At 32.9% G+C, this 21,195-nt stretch overlaps 2 protein-coding genes across 2 annotated transcripts in view; one reads left to right on the forward strand and one right to left on the reverse strand.

The window, feature by feature from the left end:
* Plap (phospholipase A2 activator protein) lies at positions 1–7,199 on the reverse strand. Its single transcript, XM_013322646.1, has 16 exons — positions 6,958–7,199; positions 6,577–6,810; positions 6,223–6,413; positions 5,700–5,841; positions 5,324–5,481; positions 4,928–5,069; positions 4,542–4,722; positions 4,011–4,120; positions 3,799–3,888; positions 3,313–3,492; positions 2,787–2,910; positions 2,423–2,483; positions 2,201–2,326; positions 1,720–1,865; positions 1,142–1,266; positions 1–789 (listed from the first exon to the last, which is right to left on the reverse strand). Exons 1-16 carry the CDS (start codon positions 7,092–7,094, stop codon positions 609–611), a joined length of 2,328 nt encoding a protein of 775 aa, XP_013178100.1. The 5' UTR covers positions 7,095–7,199; the 3' UTR covers positions 1–608.
* A 793-nt stretch (positions 7,200–7,992) lies between these two features.
* Positions 7,993–21,195, forward strand: part of MCU (mitochondrial calcium uniporter) — a 61,504-nt gene continuing 48,301 nt past the window's right edge. Inside the window, exons 1-2 of the mRNA XM_013322446.1 lie at positions 7,993–8,140; positions 10,372–10,480. Coding sequence (XP_013177900.1) covers positions 8,036–8,140; positions 10,372–10,480 — 214 coding nt within the window. The 5' untranslated portion in view covers positions 7,993–8,035. The remainder of the gene's footprint in view (positions 8,141–10,371; positions 10,481–21,195) is intronic.

Raw genomic sequence — 21,195 nt, forward strand, 5'->3', positions numbered from 1 at the left:
ACAATATAAAAACGTTTATTTTTTTATTCTATTGAAGAATCAATTATAAATTATGAAAACAAAAACTTTTTTATTACCTATACCATTTGAACTATTAAAAGCTGGCATTAATAGAGTTGTTGCCACGTACAGTGTTGTGGAAACCGGGTAATACGACCGAAAAGCGTGGCTGAACGCCATAATTGCCTTAAAACTTTGACCTACACTGGACAGGCTATGTGACGTGGTGTTTTGTTTCTAATTGATTTTCGCCATTTCGGTGCTGACTAGCGGTATTGGAAACTGGTACTAATAAATAGCAGATAATAACTTCGACTGGTGCTTTTAACTCGAAACGTAGCAAAAGCTGTCGTTTTCAAGGAACATGTCCAGCGGATATCTATAGAGGAAAGTGATTATAGAAATGCAAATTGCTTACAGGTTATCGGTTATTTCGAGTAGATATGGATGAGCTTCTTCAATGTCGTTTTAACCGGTTTTTAAATGTATAATAAATTCTGAAAAAATTTCAAATTCATAGCTAAATATTGTCAGCTAGCGAATGCATACAAAATAGCTGGAATATAAAAGTAAATTTCAATCATATTATAAATAGTTTTGTGACAACTTCATAATAATCTGATAATTTCTTGGGAACAGATTGATATTTTCTTAAGGTTGGCATCACTTGTCGTGGTGTTGCAGTCTTGCTTCAGTCTGTTGTGTAGCTGAGTGTTGGAGACGATTTTCGTTTGTATTGGAAGTTTTTGTGGGGACTCAGCTAGGAGTGTTCCTAGTGCCACTAGACCTCTGCGGGAAAAAACATATTTTAAAGATTATTTTTGTTATTTTAGCAAACAAGCATACGGACAGCTGAATTTGCAGAAGTAGCGAAGTGAAGAATCATTACCATAATACAAGATGGTTTGTATTTTCAAAGATGTAACATAAATATGCAGGCGCTATTAGAAAAATGTTTAATAAAGTACTGTCTTATGAGGCATTTCGTTTTATTATATTAAAGTGTAGAAATTCCAGGAGTCATCAACACACGAATTTGATAACACATTCATAGGATATTAAAATGGATAGCATCAAGAATATCTGTAAGATAATATGTTGCCAACCCCTGACTGCTACCAATAACTTAAAATAATGTTACCTGAAATAAGCTTCGTTATCTGTAAGTCTGCTGAGGAGATGTACAATACAGTCGGTTAATTCAGCGATGTCGGGCTGCTGCGCCAGCGCCACCGACAGGTTCAGCAACAGGGACGCCGCCGCGATCTGCACATATCACAAATATTATGCCCACACAATAATACGATACTCTCGAAAAATGTGATTCAGCCACTGACTATAAATGGACAGGCTATAAGATGTGAATTTTGAGCCAATTTGATTTTTGCTCTTTTAGCGCTGACAATAGTGATTGGTAAGGGTGATGAGAATACCAACTGATAATATAGTCAAATAAGAATCTGAATTGGTAAGAGGCGCTACTATCGCGTTTGGTTGTCACAATATATATAAAACCTATTTGGACAGACAATGACATAAAATAAAATGACAGCTGCAGTACAAAGAGTATTTTGCCAATTATTTTGACATTGACAGAGGGGCGCTAGTGAGCTGTCATAATTTAGTTTGATTTATGCCGTATAAGATAATCTTGTCGGTCCATAAATCAGAACGAAGAAAAAGCTGGGCAGTGGGAACTCACACCGAGTCATGTCATACCTGTGCGTTGTTATTGAGGTGTGTGAGACAGATGATGCAGTGTATGAGGGTCTCGCGCGCCGCCAGCACCAGCATCTCGCCCGCCAGGTCACTGAACGCGTTCACCAGCACGCGCATCGCAAGCATTTGGTTGGCTGCCAAATTATCTGTAAGAATACAAAGATAAGGACTTATTGCCAAATTCAAAAATGTTTAATGATCACTATAGCAGTCTCAGATTAAATTTACTGTTAGTGAGGCAATTAAACTCCTTTTTCACTAAACAACTGCTATATTTATGGCCATCTAGACCACTCTATTGACAACTTTACTAAGATTATAAAAGCAAACGTTTGGATGGATGTTTATTTAAAGGTATCTCCAGAACGGTTGCATGGACATAAACTGTAAGAACACATAGGCTACTTTAGTATTTGTTTATTTCCGCGCGGACGGAGTCGCCGGGGACAGCTAGTAATAACATAAAAGGTGAAAATCAAACCTGGATTAAGTAAGGAGAGCAGATATTTGACAAAGTTGGGTCCATAAGTTGTGTCAAATATCTGACTATTGATTTCCTTTCTTCTTATTGCTAACCTCGTCACATCTAACACGGGGAACAGAATTTCTGGAAAATAGAAAATTTAATACATTAATATTAGAAAACAGGACTTTTATTTGTCATTATTGCTTTAGAAAAAATGATTATGAAATTTGCATTTACCTTTTGGCCATTCCAACATTTTTTTCAATAAACTAATTGTATCAGGGTTGAATGAACCATTCTGAAAACATAAACAGACATATTGTCAAACCAACAATCAATCACCATTACGATGGATGGATGCATTGATGTTTGTAAGAAGCTATCTCCGGAAGGGCTCAACGGATCTTGATGAAATTTGGCACAGATATAGAATGTAGCATGTAAATACACATAGGTTATTAAGGCATTTTTATTCCTCGCGGATGGAGTCGCCGGCGATTGCTAGTTAACATATAATTTTGGCCACAACATATGGTAAAATTTATCAGTAATCAAATTGGTTTTTATTTTAAAATATTTATTATAAAAAAGCAATACTCACCATTTCTCCTAATTTAACAATATTTTCTAGTTGCTCGTCTGTGAAGGAGTTGTTACCGTCGCCAGCCTTACCGTTGAATTCTTTTAACTTATCATATATTGCTTTTAGGTTTGCTTGATCAAATCTGAAAATGTTAAGTTACATACATTATTTAGAAACACCAACAAAGTACTACTAATGGTATGAGAAAGCACTGAACTTTTTTATGTCATCCGCTAAAAATCTACATTCGACGTCATTTTTATACAAAGGGCGAAGAGGATTGACAGCTATAAGTTTTTTTTTAATTTCCTTGATCTGAAGAGAAAACTTTGTACTCATTTTTAAGAAAATTTTAGCAACAGATGATTGTAAATTTTTTTTTTAAATCTTTTTTTTTGGGATTTTTGTCCATATCATTGTAAAATTTGACACAATTAAAAAAATTGAAAATACAAGAAATAAATATAGGCATTTGTTATGAAAGTTGATGTTGAAAGGGCGACAAGTTTATGAAAATGTATATAAATTTTAAATAAATACTGACCTGATATAAGCATCATGTGGTATGTACCGCTTGTCAGTGGCGGTTGTGACCGAGGTGTTGGATGCTGCGGCGGTGGTGTACGCGCCTGCACCAGTGAACGGGTCCATTGCGGTGACAGCACGCGTTGCGGGACCTGTCCCCGGCACGTAGCGAGACTCCCCGGTGAATGGGTCTGCGTAACTATGTCACAACATATGGAATAAGATTTAAAAAAACTTAATTAGTAACCTATGTGTTCTTCCAGACTGTGCTAGATCCGTGCAGCTGTTGTGGATACCTTATAACAACCATCCATACATCCATCCAAACATTCGCATTTATATTAGTAAAATGGTAGGTTTTTTTTAAGAAAAAAAGTTAAATTTCTAGGAATTGCAAATATATGTGCATAATGTGTGAACACTGGCATTGTAATGTCATTTGACATTGTGGGAATATTGAAATTATTTGACACAAAAAAAAATTATAAAATTTCAACTTACTCACCCGTTACTGGGCGTAGGAAGCGCGTTCAGTTTTGCGTTAGTTATTATAAAATTAGCTACTTGTTCTAAGTACACTTGGGGTAGATCGTTTCTGAAAAAAAAATAATCATAAATTTGTAATTTAGTAGTTAACTTATGTAATAGTTATATTTATTTATATATATACCTATTACATAAGTAATAGTTATTATATATTTTGTTTGTATGTAATACTTATGTATGAAGGCTTGTGCTGCTACCCAAGGGTCTTCAGTCTTGTTGTACGGCAACTTAATAGGTGGAGCACCATCTTTAATGTCTACGCTGAACACATAGTCATATTCCTGAAAAGATATATGAAAATAAAATTATATTTAAATGTAAATAATAAAGTTATTTGACCAGATAACGATAACCATGGGTTTCTGACACCAAAATCTCTGTATGAAACTTATCATCATTCCTGTCATTATCTTTAACAACACAGAGATGATAATATGTTTTAAATGGAGATAATGGACTCAGAAATCCACGGTAAGTTAAACTAAACTATGATAGGACACTAGCGCCCCTCTGACACTGACAAAAGAACCTTGTCATACTGTACCTGTTAGGTTAATTTCCTAATCCTAACTAGGTTTTACAAATTTCTTGACAGAACCAACCATAATATAAAATCCTTTTTTGACAATAATTACATTATTTTAATATAATTTAAACTAAGTGCCTGAGCAGTGCGGAAGATAAATAATTAAGAGATCCCACCTTTCCCTGGTACATAGTCTTCCCTTCGGTGGGAGGCTGTGCACCCATCACGTCGCCTACTTCATTCCAGGTGCACTCAGCTGCACTCCACGAGTAACATTTGACGTTAGTACCACGTCTCACTAACTTCGTCTGTCCGTCTGTCTTGCCCGCTTCTAACAACACTTCTGGTCCGGGTATACTAGAAATGGAAACTCCATTTTTAAAAGACACTGTATTAATCTGTTGTAGAGAAATAAGATGGCTACTTCCTTATTTTCTATCTTATAAATAAAACGTTACACAAAAGATTGAGGAAATTTAACTCGGGAAATGGAATCGTTTTAAGGCAATATAAAATATTTAAGACTGTATGTGAGCTAAGATTTTACTTAATAATGACTTACTCTGAAAGTTTATAGCCTCCGATTTCTTGCTTAGCAGCAAACTGCATTTTCTCAACTTCCTCTTCAAATGTTTTGATGGTTGCTTCATCAGCATACCTTGCTGGATCCTTTGTGAATACCCGGATTACACCATCGCTTGACCCTGAAGTTATAATAATTTTATGATTTTTTAATTATTTTTTACATTATTTATTTGTATTATTAAACTTCACCCTAACTTAGGGTAGGCTCTGAGCCCCTCAGTGGGCACATATAGAAAGCTGGTGATGATGATGAATATTAAAGTTGTAAGTTTCGCACTTATGGATGTCATCCGTCCTGAATAGACAGTGACTCTTATAGAGGTTTCTCTTTATCCAGGTTCGACTAAATGACTATATAGGTTTGACTGTATACCTGTAACAATATCGCCATTATCCAAGCATGTGACACTCCAAACAGACTGTACTGGTAGGTGTATCTCTCTGACACAATCTCCGTTAGACCACAGTCTCACAGTGCCATCCTCACCACATGTTGTGAAGCTGTTGGGCACCCCAGGGTTGATACAAATACTGGAATATATGAAAAAATGGAATATATAAACACATTATTAAATATTTTGTGTACAAAAAAAATTGATCATGGTAATTAACCTACAAATGGTCAATTTTGTCACTGATTTTATAACTTTCATGCTAACAACTTTGTATGTTAATAATTTTTTTTATTTAAATCAAATTGGACTCAGCCTAATGGCAAAGATCAACTGAAAATATAAACAGAACCTCACCTATAAATATAATTGGAGTGCCCATAGTAAGTATTAAGTCTCTCTCCTTTATTAGTCCACAATCTGACAGTGGCATCATTGGAACAACTCAGAAATACCTCAGCAGTAGCCACAGCTAGATCTCGCACACAATCTGTATGACCTACAACAAGGTTATAGTTATTATCTTAATGGTAACATAGTCCTCGGGTTTTTACAACAGTGAGGAAACAAAAATTATTTTTCTATTAAGTTAAATTGTTATTTAAATACTTTTTTTTTGTCAAATGTGGTAAAAGATCAAGTGACCACTTTAGTAAAATGAACAAATGAATGAGTGTTTCACATTGAGCTAATCAGTCTACATTTTAATTTGGTCTGATAGGTATACTTTTTGATTTTTTAATTGGATTTACTATAGCAGGTCAATGAGCCCATCAGGAAACAGTCAAATGCATAAAATAGGGTACATTTCCCCCATCCAACCTCTTAATAACAAATCCACCCCCCTTTCCAGTGATATTAGTTTCACCAAAAAACATACCTGTTAATGTTGATATGCCACTACCATCTTTCTTCCATAACTTAATTGTTTTATCTGCAGATGCTGTTGCATATGTCCCATTACCAAGTTCTACTATTGCCCACACAGCAGCTTGGTGACCCTTGAGTGTTAGAGGTTCTGAATGAATGTTGTTGATATTCCATACCTTAGCAGTATTATCCCAACTAGAACTGTAAGTAATTATATTATATAACTTTACAAAATATAATAAAGTATATTGGTTTGTATGAAAAATTCGTCTAAGAAGTATAACATGTTTCTTGCCACCATATAGGCTGCCAAGTAAAAAAAAATTGTTAAAAATATTTAATTCAGTTTCTAATATCAAAATACCTTAGGAGTATTCCTGAATCTCGGCTTGTTGCAATACTGCACACAGCGTTCTCATGTCCTTTTAAAGTTAAAAGAATTGTTCCATCTTGTAAATTGTAACCAATAATTGTATTGTCATTGCTTCCAGTTATAACAAGACCATCAGGAAAAGCTTCACAAGGCGAGAACCAGCACACGCATGATACAAAGTTGTTGTGGCCCTTGTATGTGACGACATTTACAAAATCTTTTACTCTGTGAAAATACAGAAACTCAGTTTTAGTATGAGACAAACCATGGTCACACACAATATGGCTTTAAATAGAGTTAAGTTATATTCTAATGTTTGAATAACTTCCATTGTATTGGTATTGTTATCAACAATCTTATTGGAAAACTAACCCTTCTGGATGCCATAATTTTGCAGTTCTATCACGGGAGCCAGATAAAATACAAGATTCTTTGGTTATTGCTACACATCGCACATCAAGTGAGTGCCCACATAATACAGTACTAAGTTTATAATCAGGTATAGCCATCGGAACGTATGTATTTTGTGAATAAAATAAGCACAAAGATCAAATAACGGCAAATCGCTTTTTCGCAATGAACATTAAACAACAATGGCCGAATAAGTTGTCATGTCATGTCATGTTGACAAACTCTCCAAATTGACATTGTCATTGTTCACAGGTTAAGAAGATACAGATAGTTTAAAAAATCGGAACAGGTTGACAGTAATAGTTAGTATTAGAAAAAAAAGAGTGCCTTATTCATTTTTCAGACATGGTAATTTGTTGTGTCTTTATCAATTTGTAAATACAAATAACAACAATATGAGTATGTTTTGACAAGAGAACATTCAGGCTGGCTGTATTCATTTTATATGAACGGTTTTACCTTTACTATTAAACCGTTCATAAGTAATATCCTAAAAGTCTTTAAAATTATTAAGTCTAAAAATTTAGATAGAATATTGTGATATATTGCCAATAATCGGTACCTATTTATCATATAGGATAGGCAATATTTTATTCTTATCTCACACAGTAAGTACTATGATAAAATGAATGCAACCTTATGCATATTTGACACGTCTTTTTAGATGCCAACATTATAGATGTATAAAACCGCGCGAAATTAGAACGAGCTTATCATTTTCAAAATGCGTAGCAAATATTTAAATGTTTAAATTTCAATACAAGTTAAATTGTCAGAAATTTTGCTAAATATACTTTAATATTATTACTATGTTTTCTCAATAGTGAGTCTTTTTCATAAATAGCTTGCAACGTGAATAACGAAATACTGTAATATTTACATAAAGCTACTATTAATGCGTAAAGTTTAGTATTTTATTCTTTACAATATTGTAAAATGTTTTATGGCGCCAGTGAGACTAATCCCGGTATAATTTAGTTATACATACGTACCGTAGTAGTCATTGCTCTTTGGGAGGGTGTACACAAGTAGTGTAAAGATGGCGTCGACGGTGTGTGTTTCTAGATGCCGACTTTTAGCGAAATTAGAAATAAATCGTGGTTTGTGTTTATCATCAATATTTAGTGATCTGTCGAATAGCAGAGTAAGTATTTAATTATTTCAGTTGAATGATATAATTATATTGTATTGTTTCATAGATGATTGTCATTTCGGCACAATTTTAATAGGCACGTGTGTATAGATAAAGATATTTATTTTTAAAGTAGCTGTCAAACGTCACTAAAAATGTTGTTTTTAATTTTGATAATATTTAGTAAGAATTGGTATATTTACTCACTTTTTCCTTAAGTAATAAAAGTTAATAATGTTCAGCTATAGATAACGGCAGTATTTGAAAAGAACAGTAATTCAAATAGAAACCAATAAGAGCCTATTCAGAAGTTGCTAAATAAGAAAACTTTCTTGATTGTCATTTTTTGTATAAGTTATCGTGTTAAGTGAGTGATCATGTGATTTCAATTGAGATTTATTTCTGTTGAAATTTAAAAATGTCTGCTAATAAAATATATTTATGCATTTAAAAATTATTAAATGTCTAGCATATAACACATATTGATTTAATTTCTTTTTTACTCTTTATATTACGTAAATTTGATTACTATTACTAGGAATACAGAAATAAATATAGTTTCCTAGTTTTTGACCTTTGAATCCTGCTGTATTTGATTTTCATGAACACTATCATTTGCTTTACCGCAAAGGAAAACCCTTACCCTACATTGTAATATAATCCATGTAAAATATATGAAATAAATGCTTACTTTAATAAATTCAACAATTCATCTGAAATTGACTGCCTTTACTATCCACTCCAAAGTATACCGGCAACTTCTGATTTAGAAGAGAATCTGATTTTGCCATAAAGTACTATTTAATTAATAGTCTTATTAAAATAGTTTTATAATCTTTAATGTCATCTCTTATATTTAATATTTTATAAATAAAGTGATAGCAAAAAAATATGCATTAGAACTATCAACGTATAATCACATTGTATATGTAATATATTTTTAAGTATTTAGTAGGTACTATTTATAAGGAAATTAGGTTAAACAAATTGCTAAACTTTGCAATAACAAAATGATAATGGTAATTAGGAAACATGTTCATATTTAGGTAATTAGCTATAGAATCATAGCTAATGCATTATAATTGATGGTTATTTCCAGAATGTTTTTTGAAGAAACAATTGAATATTTGAAGAAACTATTTAAAATTAGAAAAAATGCTGCATTTGTCTAATTAAATACAAATAAAAGATAGAACTTATTTGATCATTTCTGTTATTATTTTCATAGTATAACCACTTTCTTCTTACAATTGATAATATAAACAAACAGATGAATGTGATATGAATCTAATACCACTGTTACTATTCAAATCACATTGTTATTGCTAGTTTTAGGTGGAGGACATTGTCATTGAATGATTTTGTATATTACATAGACCAATCCCAAATAGCAGATAATGATGTGGACACACTAGTATCATGTCATCAACATTATTTTAGTGTTACTCATGTACTGTATATTTTTTACATTTCTTTGCCAACTAATGATTCACCATACAAGTTATTGTGTTCTTTCCAAGAAATTATTTGTTTGATAATTTTTGAAATTATCGTAATATATGAAATAGTATATAAATTTCCTTTTAATATATGTAATTTATTTTTGAACCATTGATGCTCTTTTATACATGTGCCAAATAAAAAACTATCTATTAAAAATTGAAACTATATTCTTTACGTCATAATTAGTCCTAGTGTGACTCTAGCTTTATCAGGGCATTCGTCCCACGTCTTAGATTATGATAGTAGTCACGTAACATCAATCTTATCGCTGATACGTATTTTATGTAACGTAACCGATTAATTCTGTTTTAATTGGTTCCTGATACAATCAAGATTAATTGATAAGTTTCATTCATAAAATGTCTTCAAACTACGATTCAAATAACTTCGTTACGACATCGTTGTAAGTACAATAAATATGAAAAAAAACTTGGAAGCAATATATTAATGGTTTTAGTGATTACATGAATGGATGGTTATGTATGAAAAGTACGCTTAATAAAAAAATGAATGAAAAAAAATAAACGAGAGGTTATTACATATATAATTTTGTCACTTTATTATATCCTCTTATCACCTTAATATATCTTAGACTTTTGTGAAGACTCAATTACTTTTGATGTTCACTAATTTACTTACTGTACTTTAAGAAAATAGAGTCTGGGGCCAAAACAAGTTTTAGAAACGCTCTTTACCAAACAAATACAGTTAAAAAGAACGTAGTTTTTTTTTATTCACAGGAGTCGTGGTGCCGGCGCTGGCGACCAACACGGCGTTCCATCTTCACAAGCGCTTGTGCTCACGGATCTAAAAATGCTCCTACAAAATTGGAACCAGAGAAATCTGAGGGTAAGATTACTTTAGACAATGAAACGCAACATAAGTAACTATTCATTTATTAAAAATACTGAGGAAACCATCACCAAAACTACAATGCGTTTACAGGGCGTTGTTCGAGAATGTTACTGACTAATATATAATTTGATATCCTAACATAACATTCATGAATAAGCTAAATACTTTTAAGTCCATTGTTAAATTTACAAGCAATAATTTAATAGCGTTCTTTGATAACAGATCACATTTAATGTTTGCAACAGATTAAAAAAATATGTTAAATTACTTTAATGACTTATTGCTATTTAAACTATCATAGCATGATTCTAAAACTTCAAATTCTTCAAAAACCATTTCTCCAAATTTTCCTGTTGGTACATTCTTTTGGTTTAAATTTTCGTTAAGGTAATAGAACTTTTTTTCGAAACTATGTGCATCGTTGGTGTTCTGTTTATCAGATTGTACCAGATTTTTTTGGCTCTCTTCAGCTTCGTGCTCTTTATCTGTTTTCAAATGTTCGTTGTAATTCGAAGAATGTATTGAGATTTCTTCTTTCTCTTCGCTCACTTTGTTTACCTGGGGCCTTAGGTTTAAGTTTAATTTCTTATCTTCGTTGTTGTTATTTTCAAACGGGGTCTTAACTATTCCTTTATTGTAACTTTCTAAACGACAAATTTTGTTCTTAACGGAATTGTCCTCGTCGTGAACTAATGGAGGATCCTCTGTAGATCGCTGTTTTCTGTACTTTAGTCTAGGGTTTTGACTTTCATCGGTTCCTGTTAATTCCAAACGACTGCTGCAACTGTTTGATTTGACGAGCTTAAATTTAAAACCCGGAAATCCATCAGAGCGTTTGGTATTATCATAACTTTCTTGATTTAACCTTTCTTCTGAAATATTCAAATTTTGCTTGTCGGTGATCATTTGCGCGTGTCTGTCAGCTACAAGACACGAACATTTGTTACCTTTGCATTTAGTTTGACATGAGTAGCAATCTCTGCTGCAGTTTTTTTGCAAACTTTTTATTTCATCCATTATAGCTTTGGTCATCGGACTTACTGATGATCCTGTTTTGGAATTTAAAACTTTTCCTCCATAATATGTTATAGATGTTCCACAGTCCCTTATTTTTTTTAGAATGTCAGGACTTACATATTGACTCTCGCAACAAAAATCTTGGCTCATTGAGTCGTATAGATATTCGTCACTGGAGCTATATACGTTATCTTTTAAATTCTTTGAGTAGGGACCGTCTTGATCAAATTCATTATTAGAACTTAAGTCACCGCTTGAAACACCACTTGAAAGACTTGCATTATCCCATTTTTTGTTTCCAATATTAGTGTCAATTGTTAATTGACGTGTTACTTTCTTTCTTCCACCAATCTTATTTGTTTTATTTTCTTCACTTATATTTCTGTAGGACGTTGCCCTTCTTGTCAGTCTATTGTTTTCATTAACAAGCGGTGGATCTTGACTTACCGGGGATTTCATTTTTAAAGTATCTTCAAATAAATTCCGTACCTTCTTTACTGTATCTGGATTTGGAAGTTCTTCTTCTATGATTTCTTTATTTACCCTAATTGGATGATAAAAGAAATGACGCTTTATAGCATTTTTGGACTTATCTATCTGACCTGAATTATCATTTTTTTTCAAAAGTGATGACGGAATTTTACAAGGGTCGAGGTTGTTGTTTTTCTTTGGCGTAGGTTCCACCTTAGTTCTTACTGGCTCTATAATTACAATGTTGTTATTTACTAATAATTCTTGAAAGCTGTAATCTTGTAAATATTGTAACAAACCGTCAAATTGTGCTTCTTTTCGGTAATTAGCAATCATACTATTCTTAAATAGTTCAGACTTCATTACTTTATATCGAACATGGTCGAATTCGTCGCATCCCTTTTCGTATCCCTTAGCTTTTATAATAGTTGCTTGAGTTTTTTGATTTTGGTCATCCTCACTACTTAATTCCACTATTTCGATTTCAGGGGTGTCTCGACTTATATCTTGGTGCGCTTCTTTCGTTATTTTAGTGGCTTTAGGTGTGTCGTAAATGGTCCCTTCGCTCTCTTTTTTAATTTTTTGTACAGTCGGTTCTTCTATTTCAGAATCACTTTTTACCTTTTCTGTTTCTTCTTTCCACAATTGCAACTTTTTTGTTGATTGACTTATTTTTTTAATACTGTCGACAATTTTAACACTTTCTAAAGATTTGATTATGCTCCCTACAGATATCTCTGGTACATATTTTGTATCGTCATTTTTTGTCACCGTTACTTCCACATTCGTCGTTATATTATCTGGTGAACTTTTCTCATTTTCTGTTACTTCCTGTTTTAAGTGATCTTCTGTTGGTTTTTCGATTAATTTCGACCAATAACTTTTAACCGAATTAATTTTTTCTTGGTATTCGAGATCTGTTTTTATAGCATTGTGTAATTTTTCTTTTACTGTAAAGTCATTTTTGTTGTCATTCTTATTTTCGATGTGGTCATCTTTCTTTTCCGGTTTTTCATTGTTATTAGCTTTATTAACTGTGTTACTGATTTCACTACTGCTACTTTCAGTACTGTTGTTAGATGATACAATTTTGTTTTTTGAATCAACCACTCGTATTACTTGAGGTCGTGTCATTTTATTTGTGGCTTTAGTATATGTTGATGTAAAGGCACTATTATTACTATCTTTGATTATTAATTTGCTCGGAGGTTTATCAATTTTAACTTCCTCTATAACGGGTTGGTCTGGTATTTTGTTCGTGAGTTTTGGTATGGTTTTTTTCACAACTTTATTTAGTTTTATTGTAATAAATGGATCTGTTGGAATGTAGAAATTTGCTGTTTCAATAGGTCCCAATGAATTATGCTTTATTTCTTCTTCTGCTTTTTCTTCTTTATTTACTTTTTGTAAAATTTCGGACGTGTAGTTCACACTACTACTATTTATGTGGGTAAGATCTGTAACACTTTTTGTAATTGGTGGATCTATGACTATTGTTTGATGTCCACTAAGTGGTAATATAGTAATATTCGATTCCGACGAAGTCTTAAATGACTGCACTCGTGATAAAAGAGAATTAGTTTTCACTTCTTCGGGAATTTTAGTTTTCACTTTTTCAGTTTCAATACAATTATGTAATGTTTTCTCTACTGTATCTGGACTTGGAATTCGGATATTGTCATTAGAAGGATCTCTTTGGCGTAGTGAATAATGTTTTCTTATATTGGTTTTCTTGTTTTTATCTAATACAGACTTGTTGATGTTATCGTTTGATAAGGACTTCGATATTTTGATGTCTGGTCGTAGTACCGAACTTGAAAGCTTTAAACTTTCTGCTTTCGTAATAATTTTATTATTTCGTATCGTTCCTTCTATTTCATTGATTTCCCTTTCGTTTTGATGGTGAACACCTGAATTGTAATAATTTATGTCGTGGTCATCAACGTTAGAGCTTTCTATTGTTACAATAGATTCTAAATCATCATCTAATTTTGTGAAGCTATTTAATATATTCGCTTCCTTATATTCTGGTACGTAAACAGCTGTATTTGTTGCAGGCTGAGGAGACGGATTGTAAGGTCTATTCAAATGACCGTATTGTTCACTGCTTTTTGCAGCTAATATTTCTTTAAAATTGGTGTGAGCTATTTCATAAGTGTTTTCGCACGGTATGTCTTCTTTGTCTTCTTCCCTTAATTGAGCATCTATTCGTTCAGATTTTCTTAAACACTTACTTATATTAATATCAGGCAAAGAGTAGTATTGATTTTCTATTAATGTGGTTACAAACGGTTCTGTAGTTATATTTCTGGTAGATGTACAACTGTTTTTCTTATTTTTATTTTCTATGTATGTGTTGTTAACGTATATCTCGTTACTTGGACTTTTATTTTGTCTATTTTTAAGTGAATCTTTCTTTATGTCAGCGAATGTTTTTTTCTGTACTTTTGTATAAATGGGGTCCGTATCAGAATTTTTATGGTAATCTGTGTTAATATTGTTAGAAATTACTGAGTTATTTTCATTAAAATGTGTGTCACAATATTCGTCTATTTTCTCAGCCAAGGAATTGGCAAGGTGCTCTAATTTTTGAGACTTATCAGTTGATGATGCTATGGAGATTGATATATATGACGTTATACTATCCGGTGGACTGGAGATAGTTCCGTCGTTCTCTGATAGAACTGATTGTAAATCTATATCTTTATCTTCTGAAGTATTAGTACCATTTACGACTGCTAGATCGTAAATTTCTTGTATTGGGCTTTTATTACTCCTGATTGAAATCTCGTCATATGAATCGTCTTTATCGTGTATCAATATAGAATCATCTACGCATTTGTCGCTTCGGCCGATAGAAATGTTCTCTTCAGTGTGAAATGGAGATTTATTCTTAGATCTGGTTTCTTCTTCGATTTCACCGTTGTGGCCGTTGTTAGCAATGTAAAGTTCTTTGTTATTAATATTTCCCGAAGTAATGGAGTGTTCAGTATCCGAATTTTCTTTGTAACCTTTTAGATGCTCTTCAAAGTTGTAGTGCTTTCGGACGTAGTTTGAATCTAAGCTATCTATCTCACTTGGGTTTCGCGAGTGGCCGATACTGTCTTCAGAGAGATTAGTTTGTTTAGATTCTTCGATTAAATTGGGCCAACTTCCTCCAATAGACTGTGATCGTCGGCTTTCGTTCTGCGATATGGCGTCTTCTTTTCCAGATCCGTTTTGGACTTTGTCGTCTTGAATGTCGTCTACCTTCGATCTGTTTATATCGCCGAAGCAAGAAGCAGTGCTGTCTATGTAAATGCCTTCTAAGACTTCCTCTTTCGTTTGATATTTAGCACGAACAGGTAACCTAAAAAACACAAGAAAGTTTTATTTAAATACATTTTTACTACGGTGCAAATATTATATGATTGCAAAATATTTGTTATACGTGGATATTTTAATGTGAAAAGTCTTACCTGTCTCTAAAGCAAGGTTTATCGAACAAACGAGCGCGTGGTATGAGCTGTGACCTTTTGTTTTTAGCGTGATTCTGTATTTGAAGATCCGTAAAAGTTTCCTCTCGTATTACAGCCAAGCTTCTACTTCGCCTTAGATTTGTTGAGCCTTCGATATCTTTATGCTTGCACAATCTGCCGTAACTTCCATTGAATTCTGTATCAGAGTTGGAAAAACGTTTTTGCAGGAGTTCTTCTGCCGCTCGTGATCTTGTTAAATGTTGATAGAATTCGTCTTGAGGTAATTGAATCGGTAGTTTGTAGTATTCTGCCAACTTACTTTGATATTTTTCGTGTTTTTTGTTCTTAATTTCACAGTAATCTTTATTTTTCTCCTTGTTCTTTGATTGCTTCTTCTTTTTAGGGCGTTCTTCTTGGCTGCTCCTGGAGTCGAGGGAGTTCCTTGGATTGTCAAACTCTAACGTTTCCGCAGGGTTATCAAAGTACTGTATGTCGGCGACGGTGTTTGCCGCGGGCTTGTGCTCCTCCGAACTCGATTTCCTTTCTACGAGCTCTCGAAGGCGGCTTCTTGTAGAGCTTGTATTAGAAGTGACGCTGTCGGGTCGTTTAATAGGGTAATCCAAATTAGACGTCGAACGCCTGAACAGACTGGTCTTGATTGACCCAAAGTCTGCGTCGTCTTGACAAGAAGCCGCTGAGAAATTCTGCGTCCTTATACGGTCTACGTGATTCTGACTAGAATACGACGCGACCGAGTCCACCGAGTGCCTGGAAAATAAAAATATCACAGATTAGATAAAACGTTCCGTACATTGGCGGACTAGATTTAAGATTACACTGTTTACATGAGATATATCTTTAGTATTGATATCAGCGCTTTAGTCATGATTTTTTGTTAAGGGATTATATGTATGAAAAAACCCTAAAACTATTTGAGGGACTGTAAGATGATCTTAGATCCCATAGCCAAAGTCATTCCATTCAGGCGACGCAAACGGCGGCAAAACTGGCCATTTGCCAGTATCAAATTAGCGAAAAACATGACGAAAAACTTGTTTTTTTATTACAAAAATAAACGTCTAATTTTGTTCCGGCCTGTATTTTTTTCTTTTAGTAAAGCAGCATCGGTATTTAATAACGTTATACATTTCGTTAAAACAGTTTACGTTATTTCTTGTAAATTTTTAAGTACTTTAAAAACCCAGACATCTGCAACGATCGTTTGACATGATGCCAAAACGGAGCAGTCGCAGTGTTGGGACGAAATGGCTTTTCACGCCATTAATATAAATAACGAAGCGATCTAGCCAGCAAAATATAAAGCTAACCGTAATCAATATAGTCTGTTGATTGCATAGAATAACAGCCATCGAGTTGTCAGACTTTAAACTTTAAAATAGTCGAGAAACTGTAGGGGTCTTATAAATAAATAACAAAAAAATTTTTATCTATTAACGCTGGTCTTCACATTATACACTAAAAATTATTTCATGTTTTCACGAAGAATAAAAAAGAAAAAAGATTTTTTGTTTCCAGAAGGAAAAGCACAGTTTACGACGTTCTACACTTTTAAACTTTGAAATGGGAACCAATGAAAATTGTCAGTAGTAGTTATAATGTTACGACGAACGATCTATTATTTATTCATAACATATTTTAAAATGTATTGATTGCATATAAATAGATATCTTATTGATTTACTACTCAACAAGCAGCCGCCAGTGACTTTGTCCACGCGGATTAAAAAAACTTAACGTGTTCTTCCAGATTATGTTCTACATCTGTGCCAAATCCATGCATCCGTTCTAGAGGTACCGTCTAAAACATCCAACCGTATATCTAAACGTTCGTGTTTATAATATTAGTACGATAACCAATCAATAATCTTTCTATAGATGGAATCAGACTAACTATGAGATATTTTAGATCAGAACTGAAAATAACATAGAGTTAATTTAAAATGCCTTCACAACTTGCCATTATTTTATTACAGACTTGTTAATAGCATAATCTCTTTTGTTTGGTATTCTTTGTTAAAGAAAAACAAGAATAGGGTTATAAAGTTCTTCCACGAATGAGGTACGCAGTAAAAGGGTTGCTCCCAAAAAGACGCAGCGCTGTCGTAAGGTCGTTTATAAATATTCATGGTTCTCGATTTGGTTTCCAGCTACCGAGGCTTTTTTCGAGCAATCTTTTCCGTGTAAGGAAATCCCCAATTTTGTAAAGAAATTTCTGCACTCCTGGAATTGTAGCCCCGTACATTTTTTTAGGTGGGGAAAAAACTACAAGATACCGCTCACGGCTTTTATTGTACTTTTTACGTTTATTCAATGATAAAAGTTAGGTAAATGACTATTGAAATTCATATTTGCCGTAATGTCGCATAGGCAAAATGTCACATAATCCTTTTTTATGTTTTTAATTGAATCGGTGTAGATTCTATCTATTATTTATGTTGTAAAGTTAATGATTCGTAAACTCGTTGAAGCTACTTTGGCGCTGGGGGTAGAAAAATAATATTTTCATCTGTACAATACGTATATTTTATGTTGATCTTACGATTATGATGTTCATTCCTAAGTACATTTTAAGTCAAATAGTGTATAATTTAGGACATTGTCTGTTTGAAATTTATTTTCACTATTTTGATCCAGTTATTGTTAAAAGACTAAATAAATCTTTAGTAAAAATGCGATAAAAAGCATGAAAATGTAAGTATATTTATAATACGATAAATTATAAAAAAATATTCGCAGAAGTTAAAATAGGTATTTATTAAGGTTTTAATATTTAAAATTGACTTAGATTCTTTAAAGTAAATAAAATTGAAATGTAGTAAAATAAAATTACAGACGAGAAAGAAGAGTTAATCAGTATAATTTCAGAGTTGAAGAGCGTGATAAGAGGTACGGTCGTGTCTGATGAATTAATTTGATTTTGAATTTACATTTTGCCGTTGCTTGATTCTAGTCACCCTAGTTGGAGTAGATACTCGTACTAAATGCGGAGTCTACCTGCTCAAAATATTAATTGCTTTTAATTTACGACTTCTAGTGCAAAGTAATTCGAAAAAGTAAATAACTATGGTTATATAAATGACTAGCAATCGCCTGCGACTATTTGCGTGCGTTATTAAGAAAAAACTTTGTAGCCTATTTGTTCTTCCAGATTATGCTCTACATCTTTGCCAAATTTCATCAAAATCCGTTCAGCCATTTTGGAGATACAAACAAACATCCATGAATCCATCTCATTATCATCATCAACTTGCCCTTATCCCTATCGAGGGTCGGCACAGCATGTTACTCCTCCATACATCTCTATCAGCCGTCATATCCGAGTCTACCCCCTTCTTACGCATATCCTCTTTCACACAGTCATTCCATACTTTTTTTGGTCTCCCCTACCCTTGTAGCCATCCACATTCAATTTCAATCCATCAATCCATCTATCCATTGTAATATTCGCATTTATAATATTAGTATGATTTCAACTCATTACAAAATTACATAAATCAATTTGGTTTGTTTGTTTAACATCGGTACGATTTAAGCAAACCATATGCAGTCTGTTATGTATGCTAAATAATGCAAATGTCGATTTAATTACGAAAATTATGTAAATATATGTTGTATGTAACGTTTTATATTTTAATTTAAAATATTATCCGGTAGGTCAAAATTTTCAATAGGAAAATATAGACGCAAAAGTATTTCGTTTCATATGTAAAAGAATGGAAATATAAACCCAAATGTCATATAAACTAAAATAGCATCTAGGCTTATATGTCCTTGTCAATTCTGAAAGAAATTAAATATAACATGTTTGCGAGCTTTGCCTTACGAAATATGTATATACGAGAACAAAGTTTATTGCGAGACTGGGGGCAACTTTGCCGTAATAAAATACGCCACAGAATACAAAGAATAACTCATGTTTGCAACGATATTGCATTGAAGGGATAATTGCCAAATACAAAATACTGGGTTTTTTGCCATTTCTGCATTTTTCGTTATCGTAGTTTTCTAACATAGAAACAAAATTATCGTCAATTATTTTTGCGGTAGATATGTAGAGCAAATAATTTCAAACATTTTAACATTTAATGGATCTTTTTAAATAAAGTATTAAGTTCTTTATTGTCATAATAATAACTACAACTCTACTTTAAACATTCTGTGCAAATTCCAATACGAAATTATCATACGAAGCACTACGAGAGCAAATTCTCGCATCAATTTATTGGCTTAATTGTTTTGAAGGATTGCACCTCGCGGAACACTGAACGTGTTGCAATTGCTTCTTATTACAAGATGAATTATCATTTGTTTTACAATTCAATAGGTTGTTAAATAACTTGCTATCTTTATTATTGTCTTTTGACACTTATGTGGGTGAATAACGGCTTGGCTATCCTTAGAAAGAAACATGTAACTTTTAGATGTATATTTTATTTTATATCATAAGATGGCAAACAAGCGAGCGGCCCCTTGAGATCGCTGACATAGCGAAGTGATAGTTGCTTATAGACATACGCAATTGCATATGCGTTGCCGGTAGGTAAAAGGTATTTTATCGACGGAGGAGGGTATGCACAGAAAGAAAATGTTATCCCTTTCCATGCATCCTCTCATCCGGAAAGTTACTTCCACTTCCTATCCTTTCCTTATAAGAAAAAGGGTGGGAAGGGAAAGAGGACTAAATTAGGCCTCCGGGACGCACACTCATTAGACGAAACGTGGAATTGCTTCCTTTTACTTAAAGTAAAAATAATGATCTTAAAAATGCATACACAGATTTATTAATCCACAGAATACAGTAGAAAATGTTATAGAAGACCCGCATATAACATGGATATAAAAACTTTTCACAGCGTCAGAAACTTTCACGTACACAGCAGATAAAGTTATGAATGATACGTTTCAGTCTAGTTCTTAACAACTATTATAAGAGTTACTCTAAGTGATATCCATTCAGTTTGCTTTTGTTGAAGATATCGTTTTCACTGGGTAACTAATGGTGTTATATACGTTTTTGGATGAAGACTAAGAGAGGCATGAGATGGAATTTTATATGTACTGTATTATAAAGATTTTAATTTCTTAAATATATTGAACAACTAAGGCCATTATGAAGGGTATTTACTAATAATGTTTTTGTTTTTTTTTAATATTTTTAGCTAGATACAGTAATTTCGTTTATAGTTGCTTGCTGCGTTCTCTATTTTAATTAAATACGTAATCGCGAGAATTTTACTTTTTATTTATGTCATATAATGTAATACAAATTATTTTAGTTAGTGCATAGTGAAAACGATCAATTAGGAGTATTTTTAAGTATAAAAAACAATGTTACTACAAATATGGTTCTTGTCTCGTATTAAAACATAAAATACCCTTATTTCGACGAAATTTTTTGTAGCAAAAAAACTGTTTTTTTTTTAGTAAAGTCAGTATTACGTAATTTTCTCTAAACTAGTTCAGTAGATTTTTTTAATTAATTGTTCGTCACACTGGACACCATCGAATTAAGGGTTAAGGTCATGGGCCACGGACTACGTCAATCCAAAGTATCATATTGTTCACATTGCATGCATTATTTTACAAAGTGCATGTCAGACTTAAAAATAAATAATGGTCTCTTATTGCAGACGGAGAAGACCGATAGCCATCTATTTTCGTGTTAGTACTAATATTTATATCTTTAATTTGGGTACAACTAATATTTAATTAAATAAATAAGAAGCCCGAACAACTTTACTTC

The sequence above is a fragment of the Papilio xuthus genome, unplaced genomic scaffold (assembly GCF_000836235.2).
Source record: "Papilio xuthus unplaced genomic scaffold, Pxut_1.1 DF825928.1, whole genome shotgun sequence".
Classification (NCBI taxonomy): domain Eukaryota; kingdom Metazoa; phylum Arthropoda; class Insecta; order Lepidoptera; family Papilionidae; genus Papilio; species Papilio xuthus.